The sequence below is a fragment of the Polistes fuscatus genome, unplaced genomic scaffold, assembly GCF_010416935.1.
Source record: "Polistes fuscatus isolate 324 unplaced genomic scaffold, CU_Pfus_HIC Scaffold1, whole genome shotgun sequence".
Taxonomy (NCBI): Eukaryota; Metazoa; Arthropoda; class Insecta; order Hymenoptera; family Vespidae; genus Polistes; species Polistes fuscatus.
The window spans coordinates 13,305,303-13,331,102 of NW_025112997.1; the positions used below are offsets into that span (position 1 = coordinate 13,305,303).

Below are 25,800 nucleotides of genomic sequence, written 5' to 3' on the forward strand. Positions count from 1 at the left end.
AAATTTTTATTTTTTTTTTATCAGAACAGCCTTACTCAAACTTAATAGGTACAAAAAATCTAATACATTTTACACAATAAATATTTTTATGAATTATTTTCTTCAATGATCTGCAAAAGATGTGCAATGCATTTGGTGCAGGTAATTAATATTAAATGTTTGTAAATTCTAAGGACGTGTATTGTATCTTAAACTTATAAAGAAATAATAGATACTAATAATAATAGAAATAGGCAATGTAATGCTATTAAAATCCATCTTAAATTAAAATTAAGGAATAAATTATGAATAGTAATTGCATTGCTCCGTTATATATATGTATACGTATAATTTAAAAATAATTCACGATCAGATATAAGTAAATATCTATTACTTAAGTATTAGCAAAGTTAATGGTATTACAAGTAATCATTAAAAATAGCAATGTATTAGTAGATAATTTAAAACATAATACTTTAAAGATATGTTCTTTTATGAACAATTTCAATTAGTAAAGTTCAATAAAATATCAATGTTTTCAAATTATGTTGGTTGTATAAATAGCTTACACTTATAAGCAATGCACATTTACATTTTGATAGAGTTAAATTTTTGTCTTAAAATGATTTCTCATATATAACAGAAATATTACACCCATAAAATATCCAATACGGATGGAATTGTTTCTTAACTGTATTTTAAAGAACATAGACATTACCTCTTTAAAAAATATCATTAAACTTAATGTTAATTCGAATAAAAATATTACTTCACATCAAGAACTTATTTTTGCTCCTAATGGTTGCGGCCTAGCATTACGTTCAAGTCTTTTTTGTTGCTGTTCAAATAAGCGTTGCTCACGTTCTCTACGCTTTTGTTCTCTCAACGCTCTAGTAGGATCACCAAATTCTTCACTGGTTTCTTCTTCCCAACTGACAGCGTTATCTTCCCATTCTTTAAGTTCATTCTAAATATAAATATGTTTAATTAGTATCAAAGACATTATAATTTCGCATTCATATATATTTATATGTAAACTTACTGTTGGTATTGGGTCGGTAGCTACAGCAAATTTAGCAAAATGACGAGCATTGTCGTAACTATTTTCTGCTTTTTTATCTTTAATAAGAATTTTAGTCTGTCTTGTAATTTTTGGTGTCATATCCTATAAATAACAACTATGTTACATTCTAATTCTTTTGTTTTTTCTTCTTACGATATTTTTCTTGTAATAGAATTTACCTGAAAGAAGTTAGGTTGTTGTTCCTCTTCGGGAGATTCCGTAGATTTGGTCACCTGTTGTCTATATTGTTCTATCTTAGATTGGACAGTGTTAACAGGTCTATCTGGTACAACAACGACTGGGTTTTCCTCCCAATGATCCCACTTTTCTAATTCCTTAAGAAACATCCTCATAATTACTATTATAATAGTTGCCAAAGTATTTATAGAGATACAAAAAAAATATCATTTTAAAATAGACTCCACATGTGAGAAGTCTAATAAAAACTCACCGTGTTTAAATTGTTTGATGGATTTGGTATCACGCCAACCGCCGAAAGTGGTATCGAATCACACGAAGATCTTCTACGACGTCTTAAACAACACATTGCGCGTCTAAATACACCGAAGAGAAGTAAAACAAGGGCTTTTAGCCGGTTTACTATGAATTCAACAGCCATTGTTAACCTTAAGCGAATCTAACCTCTTTTCATTGAGATTAAAATATTTATTTAACAAAAACAAATTTAATTCGTCCTAATTTCATCTTTTTTTACAAGGATGACAATTAAGATATTTACGTTTGATTTTTGTCTATTATTTTTGTTACACAAGGTAAGCCATCTTTATCAATGTAATCCTACGTTACCAGTTTCCTAACCTACGAATAATAGTAAAACGATGTATCGAAATATATCGACGTCGTTTGCCGGTTAAATGCGATTATTTTCTTTTATTTTTAAACTAATTTGCACTGACTTAAAACGAAACGAGAATTTATTTCAATTTATCGTTTATTGTAATTTTACGTTCCTTGGTCAAAAGAAACTGTTGTGAAGTTATAAATGACGTACTCGTACGATTGACTTAAATTTATTTTTATTAAGCTCTTTCTCTCTCTCTCTCTCTCTCTCTCTTTTTCCTTCTCTCTTCAATTAATGCTCATTCTTCTTAACAAATTTGACTTATTTAATTCTAGGATAAATCATATTCAGATTTTTATACATGTAAAATATAGTAAATAAAGTCACTTTAAAATTTTATAGTTCCGTGTGATTTTCAAATTAAGAAATAACATAACAAAACTATTTCCTTTTAATTTAAGGTTTTTCATAAATATTACGTGCATTTTGTTTGGTAATTTTTCGTTGATAACCGATAAGATTCTTCATAGTAATTATCAACTGTAACTTAAAGTATCGGAGTAAATATTATAATATCTTTAAAAATTATATAATGGGTTAAGTTTAAAATTTATCATAATAGTTACATTATATAAAAATATGTATAAAAGTAAGAAATAATGTTTATGGAAATTTTTTATTTTCGAACACACTTTTCTCGTTTAGTATTACGATCGAATTGACATTTTTCTTGATTTCTGCATGTTACACCAGCACATGTAACGACAGCACCTAAAACAAATATGCGAATTATTAGAAGTGATACAATATTTGAAGTCTTTATTTTTGCAAAGAAAATATATACTTACTATTTGATGAGCCTTTGTAACCATTACCAGTATTAACAGCACTCGAGGATACACATGACGTAGAACCACATTTGTTTGGACAACATTTTTGATTACCTGAGCATTGATAATCGCTGACACATCTAGGCATGCACTTGTCGATGGTGCTTTTTAATGGACAGAATCCAGATTTACCTAAACAATTATATTTTACGTATTACGTGAATATATAATTTAATTTTATCTGCAATAAAACGTATTAAGAAAACTTTTAAGAAATACGTAATTTGTTTGCTCATTATACTTATTTCTTAAATGCGTCAATATTTTCAATTTTTTTAACATTGCTTGTATTACGAAATTTTCTCGAATATTCTATTTAATCTGCACGATCTACGTTTATCTTGTATTTAATCTTCGTCGAGAACAACGTAACGACTTATTCAATTTCTATTATTTCTGCATGAAAGATAATAAATATTGTATTTCACTATAGTTGCTTATATTGGATTATTTTTCTTCGAATATTACACCATAGCAAGACGAAAGACCACATCCTTGAACTTAATCACTATCTATAAAAGATGATCGAATGCTTCAATGTATACGAATAATATACGCTTTTGAAAAAAGAAAACAGAACACAAGTATGAAATTCTTGAACACGAATACACAGACGGCAACGTATCCTATTAACTGACTTTCACTTCTTACAAAGTGAACAAGTTATGTAAAATCTATAAGTTCCACAGTATATTACATACACATATAATATACGTATAAATTGACATTAACGTTTATTTTCATTTCTAAAACAATCTTTTTCTACAAAATAATATTAGTTCACAGTGGATTATTTTGTTTACTTACTGGAAAGTTGTCCTGATGTTACGATCATCATCAAACAAAGGCAGAAAAGAAAAATTAAAGTTTTACCTGATAAATCAAATATATATATTTATATATATACATATTAAAATAATTATTAAAAGTTTTGATTTTAAATATTAATAACGCGATTGGTATAATAAATTATTAATTTTTCCAAAGATACGTACAATACATTTTTGTTGACGTGATCTCGTTAAAGTGGAATAAGTTTATTCGCTAGAAGATGATTTCCGTTCGAATGTCAAACTTGAACTACGTGAGAAGAACTACAATAGGATTGTAATAAATTCTGCTTTTTAAACCACCATGATTTTACCACCACTCTTCTGGACTTTTTTTTTGATAGGAAAAATGAGGTTTTTCCGTTGAAGTAATATTATAACAAGTGAATCACTGATTCTTGCAAGCGTCTTAGAACTTACTCGACTGGAAAGGATAAATGGCAAGATGATTTTAAGTGGCCTTTCTTTAACGTGGATCTTGCGTCACTCTTTTTGCGAGAGTCTTTGCTAAGCGAATAAGAAATGTGGAACCAACGAGATAGCTTGAGGTAATTGGTTCCTATGAAAATTATTATTCACATAATACGATGATAGATTATCATAATATATTTTTCTTTATGTTCTACATGTTCTCTTATATTTTTTATATTCTTTCTCATTGTTTACATAATCGAATTCTCATATTTAATAATATAGATTAAATATACTTAAAACACATATAAATAATATATATATATTAAATATTAGTATACATAAGCTCATAATTTATTGCGAATTTATTATCTCGTATAATTAATAGCGTAATAAATTTTTTTTTAAATTTATACTCACACGAACACAAATATATACGTACAAATATATGTAAATATCTATATATTAAGAAAATATGTACATATATAATTAGATAAAACCGCTATAATTAATTAAATAGTAACATTATTGCAAAGAAATGTGAACTACTAATTGTAAAACGAATTAAATAGCATTATAGAGATACATCAAGTATTGGATGAGTTATGTTCCAAGTGTTCCATTCAATCATGCTTCATAATTCAATACATTGATAAATATATCGCGTTATAACATATTTTGAATATACTAAACTCGCTTATATGGCACGTACGATGAAATTTATAACACTAATAATAAGATAAATTTAACGAAATTTTAAATCACCGTTTAATTTTGAATCGTTACGACATATCGCCATAAAATACCATCGGTGGTTGCGAATCATCTAATGCAACTGGATCATATTCAACTTCGGGATTTTGACAAGCTAAAGCACCGCATCGATTTTTGCAACATTTTCTGATGCCTCTGCAATCGCCATCCGATCGACAAGTTGATGTACAAATCCATCGTCCAGTTGGTATAACCGGACAAGAACCTCGTTTTACTAAATAAATAAAAATTAATGTCATTAGAAGATATTAGAAATAAAAAATATGAGAAGGTAAAAATATTACATAAGTTTAATTTAACTTATCGATGAATTATTAAAGCGATGATTCACAACTTGTTCTTCGTTTATCATACAATTATACGTTAACAAAACATTACGAAATGATATGTCAATATTTACTTTGAATATATACTAAAAAGAATAATAAATCAATATTTTTTGTTCAATGGGGCAAGTATTATGGATTAGCAAGAATTTTTTTGAAATAAGAATTTTTTTCAAACATTTAAAAAATAACCGACGATGAGTTAAGGTAATTCTATAATCGTTTTGATCACTGTAAATTTTCCAAATTATCAAATTTGATATTAATTGTTGGGAACCACGTAAGATTTATCCTTAATGTGAATATAATATAATGGACTTTCCTATTTAGCAATAAGGAAGAACTGTGCTTATTATCTATATCATTTATTATTTGACTTATTTTTTTGTTAACATAGTCTTCAAGATTGGAATAAGTTTTTATATTTTTTATTTAATAAAATTCAATTGTATATAATACCGTAGCTTTGAAATTATTTTTATTTCATTTATTATGATTTTATAATTCCATTTCATAAACAAATATCAAATTTATCTGACTTTACTGGTATACATATGGAATAAAAAAAAAGGATTATTATAAAGAAAATTTCGTCTTTTTATAATATCCAAGTGTATACATCAATAAAATAGTTTCATAAAGATTTGTTTTAATTTGTGATATAATTTTTATTTTATTCTTTCTCTTTCTTTATATATATCTCGTTAGATTTTATAATCAAGCTGAATAATAAAATTATCAAGCTGAATAATAAAATTAAAATAAATCTCGAAGTAAAAGTATTTTATATAATAAAATATATTAAAAAAAAATAAAAAGAATATTTTTAAACCATAAAAATTAAATGCATTAAACATTTCAATTAAATATTAGTAGACTTTCTCAATAATATAATATACGTTTCAACTCTTTTTTTATTAAAGTTTATATATATATAAACATATCTTAATATACGTGGGCAGCTTAAAGTTTTAAGCCTAACATAGAAAGAAATTTAGTTCGATCAAATTCACTTTTATTTAAACAAAACAAGAAAAATAAAAGTATTTTTTTGTCGAGGCTCAAAACCTTTTAATCCACATTCGTATGAAAAATATTAAGAATAATATAAATCAGTAAACATGCACGCACGTTACATATCAAATTGTATACATGTTGCATACGTTTACATGTTTTTCATTCTTATATAAATTAAATGCATATATTTTAAAAATTCATTTAATATAAACCAATTGAATGCTTACCAATATTAACGGTTTCTGTAATGGGCATCACACAAATTCTACCATTGTAACTCGTAAGACAACATTTTTCAAGTCCTCTACAGTCCATATCGTTGTTACAAAGATTTCTACGAATGTTAAATGGTGTTCGTGGTGGACATGCACCAGGTTTTAATTGTTGTCCAAAGGTCATTGTTGATAATATTATCAACAATAGCATTGATGAAATTAACGATGCCATTTTGATATAAATAAAACCTTTGAAAGAAACGATATTAATTATTTATCATTCTTCAGTTGTTTAAGTAATGATAATAGAAATGACTTTTTGAATATATTATATTTTTATTCTTTAAAATAAGAAAAAAATGTTTATTTATAGTAATCCTGTTAATAATATATGTCAATTAATATTCTATAAAGTTTATATATTTTATATAATTATTTCATTAAAATATTCAAATATATTCTTATTACGCATGAAATAGGCTTGCAATGCAAATATTTGAAACGGTAAAAGAAAATATAACAGAAAAGTTCAAGTAATTCCTAAATATAAGCAATATAGAAATTGTATATAATATCATTAGTTTCTTATGATATTTTAATAAATTGTTAAAATAAAAATTGATGAAACGATAAATTTCATACCTGTCAAGCGTGTGCGAATGATGAACGTCTTGCTAAAATCGAAACGAATTGCACGAACGTCTAGTGACTACTGATCGTTGACACTTCCAAGACTTGAACTTAAAGATCCTAATAATGAACACATACTATGAGTAGAGAGACAAATATATTCACTTTCGCAATGTTAAAGTTACGTGTTAGTCATTCCACACGGTAACATTGAAGGTCGGGGCCGAGTTATGCGAGCTTAATAATGTTTTTTTCATTTTTTATTATGAATGTTTTATACGATCCGATAAAAAGTGAATTCTGTCACGATATAGTAAACTCGTTAACTTTCTTTCTTTTTAAATGAAAAAATAAATATTATAAACTTTTCAATTCATTTGACAAATACATTTCGTCTATGCAAAAATTGATTGTTCTTTTTTTTTTATGTTTAAAGTTTAAATTTTTCACTCGTAACATTTGTCGTAAAATGTTTAATAAATTTTTCGATATTTGCGAGTATTACAACGTTAAAATAAAAGAAAAAATATTTTTATTCAATGTTATTGTTAATTTAATGATGTAAAATATTCGAAATAATAAAATAAGATTGAATACTTACGTTTAATGAGCTCGAACGTGTCTTTAGATTTTTTGACAAGATCTGCTGAACATTTATCTCTTATATAGGTACCTATTTGTGGTTTAATAACTCGGACATTTCCTTTTTTCCTCAAAGATTCGTATTTCTGACATTTCCGAACGGGAGTTTCGATATCATTGTATTTATAATTAGGAAATGCAAGACCAATTAACAAGAAGTCAGATGCTACTAGCCGGAAGATGGTGGTTTTCGGAGAAAAAATTAAACGAAAACTCTTGTACGAATCACCGTCTATATCATTTCCAGGATGTAGACCAACTTATAAAAAATAAATCAGTCGTTTTACTTTTTCTTTTTCTTTTAGATAACTATTCGCTTTATCTGTGACGATTGACCACGCTTTTGGCAAAAGTAGGTCAACTTTCCCTGACTTATCATTAAGGACATATTATAGTTTCCATGTATCTTTGCATTTCCCTTCTTTTTTATTTCTTTTAAAAACGACTATTATTAATATTCTAATTTAATACATATTCCAAATTTAATCACTTTAATAATCGATAATTAGATTAAATTGATAAACCTGTCCTATATTTATAGGGTATTCTAAAAGTTATTTTAATGAAAAAATAAAAATAAAACAAAAAAATCAATATTAGTTTATCACTAGAGAATTACGATATCTTTTTATTTATTCATTTGCAAGATATGAATCATTATAAGTCCAAGATACTACCACGTTAATAATTACCTGACGAAAAAGAAATTTCTAATTTTTCAATTCGATAAAGCAACTTTTGGGATGTTTTGTGATATAAATAAATTCATACCATAAGTTTAATTTTATTCTAGAATAATTAAAATTGAATCGTATTTTGAACTAAAACTTAATTAATGATATAAACGTTGTTAAAAGTTATTTAAGGGGTTATACGCAGTTGCGAGGCTCGAAAAAGACGTATTTTCATGAATTTTTTCTAGAAACAGTTTTTATTTCTCAAAAAAATTGTTGGTAATTCAAATAGAGTGAACTTTTGAGAATACAATAGCGCGTCGATTCTGTAAAAATATTAATCTGCACTGCTCCTGTAGATGATTTCCTGAACGTCCTCTAAAAAAAGACGTTTGGCGGTGATCTCCATTTTGGCGGTTTGGATTATCCGAAATTAAAAAATATGGTGGATTCTTTTAAAGGATAGATTAATGCAGGTATTAACGAGAGGAATTTTAAAAATTTTGATTTTTGACAAAATGGCGTCTATTTGAAAAAAGTTGTTGTTTTTGACTAAAATTTTCGCTCTAAATTGTTACAAAAAAATAGTAATAAATTTTTTTAAAAATTATTCCTTATACTTAATACTTGAGGAATATATCTAAGAAGATTGTGTAAAAATTTGAAACCGATCGGTTAAGCCGTTTTTGCAAAATCGAGATCACCGACTTTGAAAATACCGTTTTGAGAAAAACGCTTTTAAAGTTTCAAAGAGACGTTTACGCATAGTTAAAAATTTTTGTTTGCAGCTTACATGAAGTGAAGAATATTTGTCGGATCGATTTGAAATTTTCAGAGAATATACTTAAATATATGTACATTCCGAAAATGCAAAAAAAAAAAAAAATCGATTTTTTGAAAATCCTAACTGCGTATAACCCCTTAATACAAAAGATATGATGATCCATTTAAGGTTTCTTCGATCATTATCTATATAAGTTTATTAAGCGATTTACTCACCTTAACGATGAATATGTATGAGGTATGAAAAAAAATTGTAATAATCATAAAATATGTTTCTTGTTCTTAAGAATTTGTTGTAAATACTACTATAAAGGTGGAGTATTTTTGAATCATAAATTTCTGATCGCGATTATACATAACGAAACCATTTGCATGCCGTAATAGCTTAAGGTCTGAGGAAGTTGTGCAATTATCTTCGTATTAAGAATCGATTTTCAAGGAGGAGCTGGATTCGAGGTAAACCGGTCTACTAGTTTCTTGAAAATGACTTTTTTGCATTCGATTCTTGCATAAAAGTTATTTTGTTAAATATAAATTTATCGATATTATTTTCAGAAATTTGTATACTTTCATTACTTCTTTAATAAGTTACAATTTTCGAGTTGATAAAAAAGCGTAATTAATTTGCTGTGCAAATTTTTCAAAATTATGAAATTTCATTGAATACAAATTGGTATTATGTTATTGTGGTTTTATCTTTATGATAAGTTATGAGAGAATGAGATGATAAGACAATTTCGAACATCCTTATATTTATTCAATTGTCTCATAAATACGACAATTAGTTATCTAACTATCTATTAGTTATCTGTTTATCTAACAAGAAAAAAAAGAAAGAAAATAAAAATCGTTCTATTGTATATATACTACGACGAAAGAAAAAATTATTCGCTTGAAAGATAAAAACTATTATAGATAAATGCATTCTTGGTACTATCGCGAAGAGTATTTTATACAAAGGTAACTTAATAGATTATAATTAATTTTAATTAAACGCTTTAAGAACGATAAATTAAATCTACAAAAAAAAATTACGCTTATTAACGTATATGGATAACACTTTTTTTAAAAATAATTTTTCGCGTATTATAATATTCATTATTAGTCGTTATAAGAATCAATTTAACGATACTTAATTTATGAACCTTATCTTAACATAATTTTTATATATAATACATATATAAAAAAGATATTTCAAATGAAGATTAATTACTATTTATCTCAATATTAATATATAATTAATAAAAAAAATCGACCTATAGAAAAAGAAAGAAAAAGAGAGAGAGAGAGGGAGAAAGAGAAAGAGAGAAAGGATGAATAGTATAATATAAATAGTTTTTTACAAGATTTTGGTATCTATTACCAAATTAGAAAATTTGATTTGGCGCTTTCTAGATTGTATTTTTTTCTTATAATCTATAACTTAATTATTATAGAACACGAATCAAAAGATTGATTACGAATGGCACTAAACCGAGCTTATTTTTATTTTACGATTATACTCTCGTATAAGATTTCTTAAAGTATATATTTATTTAAGATAATTGCAGTATAGAAATGTTCCCTTATTCTTTTTCATACATATATACACACATACCTATACATATACACATTGACGCATTCAAGTATTTGATATTCAAAGTGTTTATTAATTATACAGAGAGATCACTTTGAAAGTCAATAAAAATTGCATAATATTATGATTGCAATGATTACAAATGTCTTACTTATCTCTGTTTGTAAAAAATAATGAATATTAATTAAGTTTGCCGATTGGCATATGTAACATAATGCCTTTTACGTTAACATTTGAAGTCTTATCTCTTTTCTGTCTTTCGTCCGTAAATGAATAAAAATGTACATATAGAGATAATATATGTTATTTATAATGTTATATATAACAATAAAATGAAAGATTATTTAACGCGTATAACAAATGTATGGCTAGTTTCGTGTTACATTTTGCAACTATAATTCGGTACTACGTGTACTGTATCTGTTAATAATATATTTTTAATCTTAATATATAAATCGCGTGAAAAAAATACATAGTAATTAGTAAAATTTTAATTAACGTCGATTAAATTAATAGATTAATTTTATTTATATCTTAAACGACACGTTAGATCAAAAATGATCAAAGTCCACACATACACATGTGTTTTGAAAGGATTTTAAATAAAATTACATTGAAAATATATTTACATCCTTGCTAGTAAAATCGTAGTCTTCTATTTTTTGGTCACGGCTGAAAGAAGAGAAAAAACATAAAAGTAAAATATAATGTGAAATGCAATTTATTGAATACTCATCGCGAGTAGTATGTTATAAAACTCAACGATTCGAGTTTCTTGTTGTTGTTTTTTTCTTTTTTTCATTCGTTGGAAAATTACAAAACCAGTTCGAATTTACCGAAAATGGTAACTGGCAGCTAGCAATGTTTCCATGAAGATTAAACAGAGACAGAAAAATACGATTCGTTTTCGTAGAAGAACTCGAATCCGTGACAAAGAATAGTAATGAACTTTCCGAATCGTTTGTACGTGATTGGAATACACAGATTGCATAATTTTCAATCGATTTTTCGCGAGAAACTTGGAGAGTCCATCTCGCGAGTCAAGGATAAATTTCTTTGTCAACGGTTCGAAGAACCCTTTTGCTTGTCAATGTCTTTATTTAACGAGTGAATGTAATGAGTAACCGTGGTCTTTCCAGGAATGCCGTGAATAAGATCAAATGTCCATAAATAACACATGTCGTGTGGTACACATACAAGATAGAAAGAATTTTTAAGATTAGAAAAAAAGAAAAAACATAGCTTATTTATATATGCGTCAGATACTAGTATTAGAAAATTTTGAATAAAACAATATGAATGAAGATTGCGTAATAATATAATATACTTATTATGTTTATACGCGATGTTGATAATAAAGAAAGTTAAGTTACTAGAATGACATGTAAAAAAATTTCATAAAAAAAATTACTAAAGATTAATATTAAATTAATTACTTAGCCACACACCACGTTGGACACGTTGGATTACATTTTTAATGATAAGATTTTATATTGTAAATTGTAATTTTATCATGGCAAAACAAATCAATTCAGTTGGATTAATAGTTCTCTTCAAATCATTAAAATCAAACAACATGGGTACGGTTAGTAACATGGATGAGTGAGTGACCCATCCAAAAAAGTATAATACAAAAACCGTGTGCTGTTGACTTCAGAGAGATGGTAAAAAGATACGACCTCTTTGGTAGTATTATCGAGTAGTAAATGTATGAAGGTGTTAGTAGAAAAGTGATTCGAACCCGTAAAAGGGAAAGTAAAAAGACAAATACTTAAAAAGTAATAGTTCCTAATAATAATTCTTTGTTTGAGAAAGTGAAAAAAGAAAAAAAACATTTTAAAGATCCTTACTTCGTGGTGGCACAGGCGGAGCAGGCCACTTCTTTGGAATGGAGCCAACGATTTTTACGATGTCTTGAGAATTCATTCCTAGATTCATATACTCGTGATGAAGTTTACTACTGTCTTCGTTATTAACGTCCGTTTGTACATATTCCTCGTTATTTTCTGAGCCAGAATGAAGTTTATTTTGCTGGACGGATACGTTATCTTCATTAGATGACGGTACAGGTTCAATAATGGCTTCGACTTCGATTGAATTCGAGGAATTTGTTTCCGTAGATCGGCCAAGACCATTCAGGAGTGCGTCATGAGACCTTGTGGTTTGGTTCGAAGATGAAAGGATGCATACCGGCATCGTATTGACATAATTCGAAGGAATGCACATTCCAGGAGGAGGTACAGGTGTAACGGACGAAGTAATATTTATCGAAGATGGATCTATATGTGTATTGGATTGTTTCGTGTTTTCTCCATCTAATTTCTTTCCGCTAACGTTTTGATTAAGTTCGAGATATTTAGGATGTTCATTGGGTGAGCCTGGTGTCATAGGTTCTCTCAGTAATCCATCCGACTTAAAAGCTGTGCATAAATTATATAGATAATTAGTTATTAAATTTAGAAGAGATTATTCAGTAAATTGAATTTATCGATCGTAATATTTAATGAAAAGTTCAAATATATGAAAGGAAGCTTTTCATATTCAGAAATCTCCAAGTGTTGAATTAATAGGTGCTAATCGGATTGAAAGTTTGATGTTAGTAAATTAGTTAAGATGAAGTTATGAATTCTCTGTTGATAGTGTTATACGTACAGTGGACGGGTAATCCCGATGGTGGAAAGGCAATGTAATACTCGTTGTCCTCGGCTCTTGATGGTAGCTGTGATGGCCTAAGGTCAAGGTCTGTTGCGGTCGAAGAACGAGGTGATGGAGAATACCGCAAAGCTGGTGAATATGTACCACCGAGTGGTTTTGGTGTTGGTGGTATTTCGTAAGACATTACGCCAGCTTTATCTCCTCTATTTTGAATCTACGATAAGGAATTATATTTTTAGGTGATTCAATTATAACGTTAATTGATAATTATATAAAGAAAATTACAATCAATGCTTACTCTTTTGTCTTCGGGATCAGAATGGGTTCCACTATCACCTAGGCTTGTACCACTGCAACCACTGACAGTACTCATTCGTCCAGATGACGACGAACCTAGATTTATGTATAATTAAACAACCACTCGACAAAGATTCTCTATCAAAATATTACTCAGATTTATATATTTTCTTTTTTGATAATACTGTATGATTGCTTTTTTTGGCTAACAATAAGATATACTTTATCGTTTCTTATGAATTGTTTTTCAGGCCAAAAGGATAAGTAAGGAGATAACTCTTACTGGAAACACTGCCAAGGCTAAGGCTGCTGACAGGTCGACGATCTGCCAAGGTTCCGTTCACGGTTTCTGGTTTTGTTGTTGGGGAGAAGTCGTCGGTGCCATTAGTGGAATCCTTGGGATCTACAAAAAGCGAGACGTAAGTATACGTTTGAAATAAAAATAGAAAGAGAGAAGAAAAGATGAATCTTAGAAAAAAGATATTAACCTTTCTTCCCTTTTGAAAAGAACTTTCTTATTCTGTCGAAAGGCGTGGGTGCTTTCATCTCCTCTTTCAACTTTTTCTGTATCCTCTCGTATTCCTCCCTCATGGCAGTCAGCTGCCTCTGCTTGTCCTTGAAACTCTGTTGCACGTCATTTCGGTTTCTCCAATTCTCAACAAGTCTCTCGACTTCTGATATTGTGAAGACGTTGTTCTTGAAGTCGTTAATAATCTCGAGAAGCTCATCCTGAGGTCTCGAGTGTTCTTTTGATCTTGTACTGGAATTCGAGGAAGTTCTTCCACAGGAAACTGAACACTGGCTATCTTCACGTCCTCCTGGATAAGAACTTTGGCTATCTAATCGATTTTGCGTTGGTGTGGCCGTTCGAGAAGGTACCTGATACGTTCCATTTAATGTAGGAGTTTTAGGTCCTGAAATATAAAAAATAATGTTCGATTTTGCAATAATAAAAAAATAAACATTATGTTAATAATAATATCATTTTTCTTTAACAAATTTATGATCTATATTTGTTTCGATAATTGTAAAAATTGATTACGTGAAAAAAAAATTAGAAAAATTGATTTTATTTTTAAATTAATATTATTTTTACTAAAAAATAAATTAATAAAATAAATTTTGTTTAATTTTTTTTACTTAATCCATTTTTATAGTTACTAGCATATTTGAAGTAAAAAATTTCAATAAAAAATAGTACTGATAGATACATTAGTTCTCAGTTAATGAACAAGTCGAATAATTTGGTATTATATTATTTAGGCATCTTTACCAGCAGGGTGCATCTTCATATAACCTTGAAGTGGTAGGTCGAGACCATTCGGGATGAACGTTGGTGTCGTAGGTGAGATGATTACTGGTGTGGGTGCTGGAACAATGGAGTAATTCGCTTCTAGGGGATTGTTCGAGTTAATATTAGATGGTGTCATCAATTGCGTGGGTAAAATCAAACTAGTGATTGGTCTTGCAGCTGGTGGTACTGAGTAAGCTTCACTGAGAGGTCGAGGACGACAGTAATCTTCTTGATCGTTAATCCTATCGTTGTTCTTCTCATTGCTGTTCTTATTTTCACATTTATTTTCGTTAACATCGTTACCTTCAGTTTCGTTCGTTTTATCGTTGTTCGTTTCGTTGGTTTTTTCGTTACTTTTGTCATTTGTCGATTGATTGTCTATAAAGAGTTAATTATTAATATGGTTCCAAGATTTAGAAGTATCTAAAAAAAAAAATTGAAAAATATTTACACTTACCTGTGGTCTGACTTGACGCATTTTCACTTATTACTTTCAGGTAGCTATACATGTTGGTGAACTCGTTCATTTGCTGTGTTTCCGTAGTCGAAGATTCAAGGCACAGCCCGAAACATGCAATGCAAATGCAGTTTTTGGTTAGTTTTTTTAAACAATAATTTATAATATCAATAGAATATAGAAAAAGTAACCATGTGCCGTTAAAGCTTTTTCGAGTTAGAAGTGAATGCTTTTTTATTAGCCAAGTCTCGAATCATTGAAAGTAAAAGATGTATCGCGGTAGTACCGATTATCGAAAAACCATGACGATGTTTAAAGGTGGTGTTTTTGTACCATGTAGCCACGAAGTTGATGTGCCAATCTTGTATGGCCAGCTTGCTCTGCAAGATCGGCAGGTGTCAATTCAGAAACGTTTCTCAGATCGCAAGCTAGATCTCCTCCAGGACACTCCAACAATTGCCAGGCCAATCTTTCTAATCCGAAACGTGCGGCAAAGTGCAAAAGTGTTGGATTTTCTTCAGGACCTATTTTATTAGAAATAAATTGTTAATTCACTTTTCTTCTAAAAATTAATTTAATTTTTAATTCAATTCGTTCACTCTCTTTAAAATATTATTGTTTTTAATTAATTTTTTTTTATTTTATTATAATACAAAAAATATATAAATAATACAATATATTAAGAGATTAATTGTAAGGATATTTCTCACCGACTAATCGTTCTATTCCATCAGCACGAAGTAACAATTGAAACAAATTAGATATTTCTTATGAAAGTAAACGAGATAAGTGATTATGATTCTTTGACTATATTTACTTGTATGATTTTTTGGTGTAGGTAGAATATCGTTTGGAGTAGATAAAAGGTTAAAGTGGGGTGGGACATTCCTTTGAAATGCGTGCACCATCCAATTGTCCAATTGCTCGCGATCTCCGGGATGGAAACCGAAAGTCTGGAAAATGGAACGAGATTTGTGATAAGGACTTAAATTGCCCTATTGAAATTTCTGAGAATTTTTCGACCGGAAGTTTTTACAGACACGAATTGTTCATTGGACAAAGTTTGTATCATTCGGCATTTAGGGTTCCACTTTATTGCAGAATAAAAAGGAAACAATTTGTTTTCAAATAAGATAAGAAGAATTCTGTTCTTAGAATTCTTTTTTTTTAAAGTATGAGAACATCATTATCAAAATGTAACAAAACACAAGGAACGTATTCGTTTCTAATCAAAAATAATTTTTATTTAAATTGAAAAGTTTACCCCCCCTCGTTCTCGTTAAACAAAATCCCTTTTTCAAATCTGTCTCAAAAGACAACTCATTAAAAGTTAACGGAATGATTTTAATTCTTCATAATAAACTCACCTGACACATAAACTCAAGAGGATTGTCATGAGCTCTGAGAATTTGATCCAGTTCTCTCAGTCTACTCTCGCATTTTACCTGCCTAACACCGAGTGGGCAACCATTCCTAGATATTCTAACGCCTACCAGCATTGATACTTCAAGGCATCTCTCAGGAATGGAAAATTGGAGAGTATAAGGATTTCGTCTTTTTACGTGAGGGATATCGATACCCTCTCCACAACGATCAACGATAACTGATACGTTGTCATCCGGATGTAATGGATCATTTAACAGAGCTATGATTCGATTTTGACCCTAAAAAGTGAAAAACAAACAAACCAAATTTTTCATTATTGCTGATCATATTCATAGTTTCGAATTCAATTTCATCAATTAAATTTTATTGTCTTAAAGATAAACTTACAATTTTGACTTTTTTCGGATGGACGGAAAAAACAGTCTTATCGTTTCTAAGCGTAGAAGGTGGGGCAGTGCCTAAAATGCTAATAGCAGCACCTAGAAACTCGCCAACGAAAGTTTCATCCTGATCCTTAACGAAGAACTTCCGCCATTGATTATACGATACCAGGGCTGACTTATGAGTGTCCGTCACGACGCCATCTTGCACACCCAGCATCATTGCTAGGACTCTTTCGATGATTAAATGTTTCGAGAGATTAGCTGCATGTTCTGGTCTACATGTAACACGTTCTAAAAGGATTGGACAAACTACGACAATCTGCAAACGAGCACCTTTAATCCTTTCTTCTGTCCCTGGAGCAAGTGACTCTTCAACCGCGACATGACGCACTCTAAAATATTAATTAACAATTTTTATTAATAATTTCCTTTTGTATTTAATTCAGCCAGATATCTTTGTTTTTGTCTTATTTTCAAAAAACAATGTCAATCTATTGGATTGTTCGGAAGGTTCTTACCGATTTATAAATACGTGGATAGATGGGTTGAAAAGTTTTGGGTCTAACATAGAAACAATTTTTGTTGTTGGTCAAATTTACTTTTATTTTTCGAGAGATGTAGTCTTTTATAGATTTTTAGAAAAGAATATGATCAAAACTTTGCAACCTATTCTCGTAAATATTATACATATACAGTGTGTAACAGAACACGTGAGAAGTACTTTAGGAACTCATTATACGCCTAAAAATAATCAAAAATAAGTTTGTTATATCTTATACAGAGTATATATTTATAAGAAGTTTTTCAATTAATTTTAGGTGTATAATCAGCTTCTGTTGAGTTACATCCCAATACATTGTTAAATAAATATAAAAATATTGCTTCTGTGAATTTTTTAGGCAATCGATTATTTTATTTGATTTATTTTAATTGACCTTTCAAACTGTTTCGTAATTTCGATCAATCAAAAAATTGTTCACGAGGTACGTATAAGACAATGTTAATTGTATATTATGTTAATTACTGATACTTACTTAAAAGGTGGCCGACCCTGTTGTCGACTGATTTGCTCGAAGCAAGCAGTAAGATAATTCACCCATAAACCTGAAGATTCGCTTTCTTTACTGGAAACAAAAACTACGTCATCTTCAGGACTGCTATCGAATTTTGTTAGACCCGTTGCTGAACGAGAGCCTAGAAGAACATTTTAAAATATATTTTAAGTAATCGTAGAGAGATCCTTATATGCTTTTAACATAGTAAAAGGTATAATAAACGATTATCTCTGAAAGTACTTAAGTCATATAAAAGCCCTTTTTGGATTTTTATATCTTACGTCAAAGTCTGCGTGAATGTATGCGTAAGTTTATAAATTTTATCGTTTAAAAATGGTTGAATAGATTGATATAATAATATTTATATCAAAAATATTGTTTCTTTCGATAAAAATAAAATAAAATTTTTAGTTATAAATCGGGCAGGTATTTAAAAAATAAAAAAGGTTAGTAAAAAAATCGTATATGATATGGAAATAATAAAAATTGTAGAAGAATATTTGAAAACGTGTCAAACATTAATAAATGAAATACTTCGTGTCCATGATAAAACTTTGGGATTGGATTAAAATAGTTACGTTTATCAGATTTAAAGCACCGTCATGTGCACGTGCATTTTTTGTGCTAATTCTTGTATTTTCTCGCGATATATTTTACTTTCAACGAATCTACCCGCGAACGTTTTAATTTAGTACTTCCGTGCGAGTCGTTTGCGCTTTCTAGCAATTCATTTACATATGATACACCTAACAGGAGTTGCCCATTAACTGCGACACACCCTTGTGTTTCTCCCTAGAGTCTATGTATGCACTTCATTTTCGGCGTGGTAACGTGATACACGCGAAGTTTACCTTTTTGCGAGGATAGAAAAGGAAAGAAAAAAGAAAAAAGAAAAAAGAAGAAGAATAAAAAGAGGAAGACAAACGAGCATGACGAAAATTCGTTAAAAATTGAGAACATATTAGATAATTAATTTTTATTATCGCTAAAACATCGTTAATATTCTTTATACTTTTATTTTATTTTTCATGACTTTGCAAATATTTCAGTCGTAATATTAATAACATATATTTCTATCATTTATCCGCAGTAAGTATCCGTTAAAATCATACACCGTTACGGTTACTAAAGTTTTGTTTTAAAACTATTGATATAGTGTGTTTAGGATGATGAAAATTTAGAAAAAAAATCATTAATATACCTTAATTACATATTTAATAGATTTTACTTAGAAGCTTTATATACAACAATTGAATTAAACAAATACGAAAATAATGTACAGAAAACGCTTGTACTTTAAAATCATACACGTTGGTATAATTTCAAAAACAAAAAAATTTATTAATATACTTCGAATATTAAAATATTATGATTTAATATTTTATTAGCTGAAAATTTTCAGCTGAAAATTCATCACCCGTCCAGGAACGTTAAAACAAATTTATTTTAGTTTAAATAATTCTAAATATTAGTTGAGTATATTAGAGCGTTCGATATACTTTAAACGATTGTTAATTAATCGTGGGAAATGTATATTATAGTATAATCACACGGAATATAAAATCTACGTACCTTTCTCATCGAAATCCATTGTTAGACTGACACATTGTCCTCTATGAAAGTTCTTTTATTGAATGTTGTTTATATGACTTTCCCTAAACAGAAATTCTATTTATTACGAATATTATTTTCGTTATACGTATATGTAGCCTTCGGTAAGTCATGTAAACTATAATCAATAAAAGAACTTCCACAGAGGACAATGACACAGTCTAACGAAAGATTTGAAAGAGAATGGTGAGTCAAATTTATTCTCCGTGTTTCTAGACTACCATATACATTTTATTTTTAATTAATAATTAATTAAGATATGTCTAATAACTCTAATGTATTTTACTAATATTTGAAATTATTTAAACTAAAATATATTTGTTCTAACGTTCTTGAGCAATGATGACTCTAACAATGAGTTGTTAATTTTTATCCGATAAAATAGAACAAAATTGTTTAATATTTGAAGTATATTAATAGATACGTAATTTTTAAATTTACAGTTATGCTAACATGTACGATTTTAATGTTAGATTATTTTCGTTATAAATAACTCTTTCCAGTAACACTTATTAAATATGTAATAAAGATATATTAATATACTTATTTCTAAATTGTTTTCAAGCCAAAATTAAGTAAACTAAACGATATAAGATTTTAAGTAACACTCGCTGTACGTTATTTTTCATTAATTTTATGAATTTTTAATATTATTATATATATAATAGAATTACAATTAACGCGATGATTAATATATTCTAATCATATTTCCAAATAAATAAAGGAATTTTTATCTTGAAAAATCATATGAAATATTTGAAAGTTTAGACATTCGATAGTTAACAAAGTTAGAAACAAACTATAATCAAAGGTCTGTCAATAGGATAAACTTCGTAAACCCTTTCTTTTTTTTTTTTTAACTTTCCTTCCCTTTCTTTTTCTTATTTCCTTCGTCTATTCCCGACGACAGGTTTATTTATCCGTCGTCCTGACGAAACGTTACACGTAGGGTAGCAGGAAGAAAATCACGGTTTGTTTCGCTCCGGTTATTTTTGGCTTTCACCGAGCTAGAGAGAGAGTTCGTCAACTTCGTATTTTCAAACGGCTGCTGGATCCCTGTTGGATATAAAAGCTCGAAAAGACACCACTCTCTAGCTGGAAAGATGGAATATCTGGAAAGTGAGCTTCGAGAATAAATGAAACCACGACTGTGGTGCATCTTCTCCTCTTCCTTCACTCTGACTCGTAAATTTTACTAACGACTTTTGATATAAAGTATTTTTTTACGATTATATTCGCTGTTACGCGTTTCGTGCGACACTCTCTCGTAAGTGTATCCTCTATCTTATGTCTCGAACAAATAATCTAATGCGAACACCATTCTTTTCTTTTTCTTTGCTTCTGTTTTTGTCGCTGCGAATACTTCGAGATCCCAGAGATTTTTTTTTTCTCTTGATCTTCTTCTTTCTTTTTCTTCTTCGTAATCTTATTTCGTACTTTACTTTGTCGAAAAAGAACCCCACTAGACTTTATCTTTACTCACTACGAGAGAAATTATTATTATTCGACGTTAGGATTTGTTTTAAACGATTTGTCATTTATTTCTTTTTTTATTGTTATTGTTGGTTGTTGTTATTAATAAAAGAAAGTAATAATCGTTATTCGTTACAAGAGAAATATTGAAATTATTCTTTTTTTTTCTTTTTCTCCGATGATTAAATGGCGAGAAAATAATACCAACTTAACGAACGATTTGTTATATTCGCGTCTTGTTAGAAGAATTTCCAAGTATCGTTGCTAAGAAGATATCAATATCTGTTGTACAAAAGACTCCTTGTCAGAAGTCTCCGTGCTTATGGAAAAGGAATGGCGTCGTTAATTATGTTATTATAGATGATTAATAAGAACGACGGGAAACATTAGAGTTTCGTTTAGATAAAAGGCTTTGAATTTAACATCCTTTTTTTTAAACGTGATAAGCTCGATTGAGTACCTTTTGACCTCTGGTGTTGTTTTAAAATTTCTTCTCCTTTGCATTCGAACAATTTTATCATAAAACGAGTTATAATAACAAATACAAAATACGTATAACGATTATTTTAATCTATATTTTCTCTCAGTATTCATCTCTAAGTATTCATCTCTATTATCACTTTAAATGTTTTATAGCATTGAATAAAAAGTAAAAAGGTTTGTAATGTAATTAAATTAAAATAAAATATTGCTATTATTATAATTTTTTTTTATTATTATTATTCGATAAGCAATTTTATAAATCGAAGAATATAAGATGATAAGTATCTAATTGAAATGGTCGATCAACTGTAAATTTATCCCCCACCAGAGTCGAACGTGATGCTCGTGTCTTCCGCTTTTGGTATTTCCGGTCTAAACTTGGATTAATAGTCGCGAACGATTAAACGATCGAGCCGTTATGCGATCGTCGCATGTCAACGGAAGTACTACGATAATAGTTTGACGATACAATAGACCAATGACGTACGCGAGTTGCCTTTGACAATGAGATATAATGCCGAAGGTCTTTGTAGAAAAATTTATTAGCTTTTTCATTATCTAGTAGGGATAAGAATGATGCTACTTTATCTTTAAAAAAAATGAACGTTCCTTTTTACCGCAGTGAATTATATTTTCTTAAATATTATTAATTTCTAGAAACTTATATATATATTTTCAAATGAATTAAAAAACTCACGTTTGATACCAGAAAGATCCAAAAAATTAGGTCTGTTTTTTCTTCTTGCACGAGGTGTCTCACACGTCGCAGCCATGTTATTAGAAATGTTTTGTCAATTTAAAAAATCATTTGTCAATAACTTGAGAACTTTTTTTTATAACTCTCTCTCTCTCTCTCTCACCCCCCCTTCCCCTTCACGACACTTTTTTTTTTAATCTTTTTCTTATATTCGACGATCAAAGTTTCAAATGTTATTCGATATATTGGTTATAGAAGATAACAAACCAGATTGTATCTACTCATGGAATGAAATTCTCCCATTGTCGAGGGACGACTGTTGGAAACGTCGGTTCGTTGGTTACCCATAACCGATCGGTAACTCTCCTCTCGTCGTTTAATTCGTGATATACCCCTACCTTCGGCTAACAGAGACACCATTTTCGTGCCATTGTTCCTTCATCGTGTTACGGATTAGGCGATGTCCATAATTATTGAACATGCTATTGGAATATTAAACGGATGACCCGAAAGCCACACGAATGGCATTGTATTTATTTATGAAATTAATCTGTTGAAATGATGAGATGCTTTCTAATGCAACAATGTGTAAAATAATAATTATTCTAACAATACGTTTAAACGAGGAATTATATATCACGAGTTGAAGCAAAGTTCAACTTTAATTTTAATGTTAAACGATGATTCGTATAACGTGACTAATTGTTTATAGAAAGATTTTCCGCTTAGCCAAGACGATCTAGCTATTTCGGTTACTATTTTACTGTTAGCTATTTTGATTATTTTTTTCTACCGTTTGTAATTATATCAAATATACAAGGATGATTAGTACAACGTGACTAATTGTTTATATATATAAATTTTACCTAAACTAAGACTTATAGGTATTTGGTTAAGACTTTTCAAAAACAGAAACGTTTGTTAACGATGTATAACAAATCATGTTTAACCCCTTAGGATTGGTACGTTAAAACGAAATAAACTTCGTCCGGTCTTTTCTGAAATACGGAAGTCTGGCGGAATAAACCGAATACATAGTGAAACACTTAATGGTAACTGGCACGTAGAAAGACTCCCGCTGCTTTTTTTCTTTTCTTTCCTATTCATATATTCCAAGATATATACTAAAAAATTTACATTCTAGCGTATACTTATAAAATATACGATAGAGAAAGATAGGTACAAGAAGTGAAGAAGAAAATAAAAAAAATAAAAAAAAATATGCTGGCGCCGCTTATATAACGTAATCTAGTAGCTTAGGTAGGAATAAGACAAGAGGGATAAGAAAAGATATGTAAATGGTAAGGGGTCCGGACTCGTGTCAGAGAAGGAGAAGAGAAAGAAGAAAAAGAAGAAGAAGAAGAAGAGGAAAAGAGGACTCGTAAGAGAGAGTGAGAGAGAGGAAGAGTGCAATGGAGGATAGAATGGATGAAGAAGAGAGTGGAGAGGAGAAGGGGATAGACGCACAAACACGGTGGCACCTGGATTCCATTTGTATTCCTGCGCATAGTCGGTGAATGTTTGCATCCACTTAGCATACTGCATATCCTGCATTGGGAACATCAGGATAATAAGCTGCCTTCTCTTCTCCTCTTTCTTCTCTTCCTCCCTCTCTACCTTCCTTCCTCTGTTTCCTATTCTTTCTTTCTTTCTTTCTTCTTTATCTTCCCTCTTTCTTTCGACGCATGCACAGAAATATCTTTCGTATGGAATTTGCGAAGGACGAGTCGTTCGAATATATGTATGTATAAATAATATATATATGTACATTATGGCGCTTGCTACTCGTTGATTGACTTCTACCGATTGCCTATTCGACATTCTTGTTTGCATTGACGTTAAACAAACGCATTTACGTATTGCATATTTTCATACGGACATTTTCTTTCATTTCCGATTGATTATCGTTTATACTCACGTACACAATGCTGAGTTTCTCCAATTGATTTTTCTTTTTTTTCTTTTTACGAGCGACCTTTGTTTCTCGTATTAAACTTAACAAATGTATTGTTGTAGTCTCCAATAATGATATGATTTTTATATTCTTATTTTATTTATCATAGTTATATTTTGAAAATATATATATATGAACGAAATATCATCTCTCTCATCTTGATATGTGTATATATGAATTTATCAATTATTATTAATCAAATGTACGATATAGAATTCGGATAGTATTAAAGTACAAATTAGAATAATACATTATTAGTATGCAATTGCAAAATAAAATTCGTATATAATCAATAAGTGAAAATAAAAAAAAAAAACACGTTACCAAAATATTCGATGCTCCGCTTAACGAAATGATTTTCTTCCTTGATCCTCATCTCGCGATTCGTATCACAAACTTGATTCAAATCGTCGCTTTTCTTTCTCTCACATGTGAACGACGACATTTGCGTACAAGTCGTATAAGTTCCTTGTTTTATTCGTCACAGATGATGACACACATTCCTTTTTTTTTCTACAGAGAAAGAGAGAGAGAGAAAGAGAAAGAAAAGGGGAAGAAAAAGGAGAGAGAAAATAAAGAAGATAGAAATAGAAATTGAAATAAAAATAATAATACACGGAAAGCGTTAGTTATTTCTTGGTAAAACTAAGAAGATGAGAAAAATCGAGGGTAAAGTCAGCCTCGGGCGTGACGCGCCACGTTACTGAATGTTTCTCATGAGAGGGTGTCCAACAGGACGCGTTCAAAAGAGGGATGGGTAATGCGCATGCGCTTCTCGTGCGCATCTACATTCTCCATCTCTTTCTTTCTTTCTATATCTTGTCTATCATTCTTATTTTCCATCTCTCTCTCTCCCTTGCTTGTTATCCATAGTAACTTGTCGGTAGTAATTTCAAAACCACGTGTTCACTGAAATTCCCTATGATATTGTTTAGAAAAAAGAAAACAAAAAGAAAAAAGTCAAATGAAAAAGAAACAATAGAGAAATGGATACCGTTAAGTTTTTTACGCGTCAGAGAAAAGAGTAGACATTTTTTTTCGTAACCATGTATATATCTATCTAGATCTTATTTATTCACTTTTTTTATCGTACATTTTTTTTATTTCTAAAATATTCGAAAAGCTATGAAAAAACATATCTGGCAGAAAAATCTTTTTCTTTATTGTAAAATAAAAATGTAACGATGATGCGGGTAGGTGGGTATTATGTTTTAGATATTTCTCAAAGAATATTATATTTTTCTTCGGAATTGAGATAAAATTGTTGGACAAGGTTTCAGTGTTTCTTATCTTATTGTTGTATTTTTGAAGGAAAGATATTATTTTGAATTAGTTATTTATGCGGTATATATCTATTAACGAAAAAATATTATTGTTAATATCTATTGGTCAAAGAAAATTTTTCTGTAATAAAATCTATAAACTTTTACATATATATGTCCA

At 29.4% G+C, this 25,800-nt stretch overlaps 4 protein-coding genes across 5 annotated transcripts in view; all 4 read right to left on the minus strand.

Annotated features, from left to right (window-relative positions):
- Nucleotides 1–711: 711 nt before the first annotated feature.
- On the minus strand, nt 712–2,479 carry LOC122521486 (receptor-binding cancer antigen expressed on SiSo cells). The gene is made up of 4 exons (XM_043642275.1): nt 1,494–2,479; nt 1,222–1,377; nt 1,022–1,144; nt 712–946 (listed from the first exon to the last, which is right to left on the minus strand). The coding sequence occupies exons 1-4, from the start codon at nt 1,659–1,661 to the stop codon at nt 755–757; spliced, it is 639 nt and encodes a 212-aa protein (XP_043498210.1). The 5' UTR covers nt 1,662–2,479; the 3' UTR covers nt 712–754.
- A 22-nt stretch (nt 2,480–2,501) lies between these two features.
- Nucleotides 2,502–4,090, minus strand: LOC122521487 (WAP four-disulfide core domain protein 18). The gene is made up of 4 exons (XM_043642290.1): nt 3,730–4,090; nt 3,542–3,607; nt 2,693–2,866; nt 2,502–2,615 (listed from the first exon to the last, which is right to left on the minus strand). The coding sequence occupies exons 1-4, from the start codon at nt 3,734–3,736 to the stop codon at nt 2,521–2,523; spliced, it is 342 nt and encodes a 113-aa protein (XP_043498225.1). The 5' UTR covers nt 3,737–4,090; the 3' UTR covers nt 2,502–2,520.
- A 235-nt stretch (nt 4,091–4,325) lies between these two features.
- LOC122521508 (WAP four-disulfide core domain protein 2-like) lies at nt 4,326–7,050 on the minus strand. Its single transcript, XM_043642322.1, has 3 exons — nt 6,950–7,050; nt 6,320–6,556; nt 4,326–4,963 (listed from the first exon to the last, which is right to left on the minus strand). Exons 2-3 carry the CDS (start codon nt 6,537–6,539, stop codon nt 4,758–4,760), a joined length of 426 nt encoding a protein of 141 aa, XP_043498257.1. The 5' UTR covers nt 6,540–6,556; nt 6,950–7,050; the 3' UTR covers nt 4,326–4,757.
- A 3,293-nt stretch (nt 7,051–10,343) lies between these two features.
- LOC122515076 overlaps nt 10,344–25,800 on the minus strand; it is a 43,947-nt gene continuing 28,490 nt past the window's right edge. Inside the window, exons 6-19 of one of the 2 annotated variants that reach the window (XM_043632260.1) lie at nt 18,119–18,278; nt 17,089–17,476; nt 16,683–16,979; nt 16,133–16,268; nt 16,026–16,037; nt 15,649–15,839; nt 15,316–15,388; nt 14,838–15,236; nt 14,053–14,478; nt 13,848–13,967; nt 13,566–13,660; nt 13,265–13,481; nt 12,463–13,032; nt 10,344–11,284 (exon numbers count right to left, since the gene is read on the minus strand). In XM_043632260.1, the coding sequence (XP_043488195.1) occupies nt 11,268–11,284; nt 12,463–13,032; nt 13,265–13,481; nt 13,566–13,660; nt 13,848–13,967; nt 14,053–14,478; nt 14,838–15,236; nt 15,316–15,388; nt 15,649–15,839; nt 16,026–16,037; nt 16,133–16,268; nt 16,683–16,979; nt 17,089–17,476; nt 18,119–18,278 (3,101 nt within the window). In that variant the 3' untranslated portion in view covers nt 10,344–11,267. The remainder of the gene's footprint in view (nt 11,285–12,462; nt 13,033–13,264; nt 13,482–13,565; nt 13,661–13,847; nt 13,968–14,052; nt 14,479–14,837; nt 15,237–15,315; nt 15,389–15,648; nt 15,840–16,025; nt 16,038–16,132; nt 16,269–16,682; nt 16,980–17,088; nt 17,477–18,118; nt 18,279–25,800) is intronic. The other variant, XM_043632268.1, reaches the window with a different exon arrangement.

What these genes read in the sequence shown, in the direction of transcription:
- LOC122521486 (XM_043642275.1), bottom strand. Translation starts at nt 1,661, where the DNA reads ATGGCTGTTGAATTCATAGTAAACCGGCTAAAAGCCCTTGTTTTACTT. An exon ending in CATCAAACAATTTAAACACG is followed by an intron (nt 1,378 to 1,493) that starts GTGAGTTTTTAT and finishes ATGTTTCTTAAG; the next exon opens with GAATTAGAAAAGTGGGATCA. An exon ending in AACAACCTAACTTCTTTCAG is followed by an intron (nt 1,145 to 1,221) that starts GTAAATTCTATT and finishes TGTTATTTATAG; the next exon opens with GATATGACACCAAAAATTAC.
- LOC122521508 (XM_043642322.1), bottom strand. Translation starts at nt 6,539, where the DNA reads ATGGCATCGTTAATTTCATCAATGCTATTGTTGATAATATTATCAACA. An exon ending in TACAGAAACCGTTAATATTG is followed by an intron (nt 4,964 to 6,319) that starts GTAAGCATTCAA and finishes TTATTTATTTAG; the next exon opens with TAAAACGAGGTTCTTGTCCG.
- LOC122521487 (XM_043642290.1), bottom strand. An exon ending in AACATCAGGACAACTTTCCA is followed by an intron (nt 2,867 to 3,541) that starts GTAAGTAAACAA and finishes ATAATTGTTTAG; the next exon opens with GTAAATCTGGATTCTGTCCA. An exon ending in TTACAAAGGCTCATCAAATA is followed by an intron (nt 2,616 to 2,692) that starts GTAAGTATATAT and finishes TATTTGTTTTAG; the next exon opens with GTGCTGTCGTTACATGTGCT.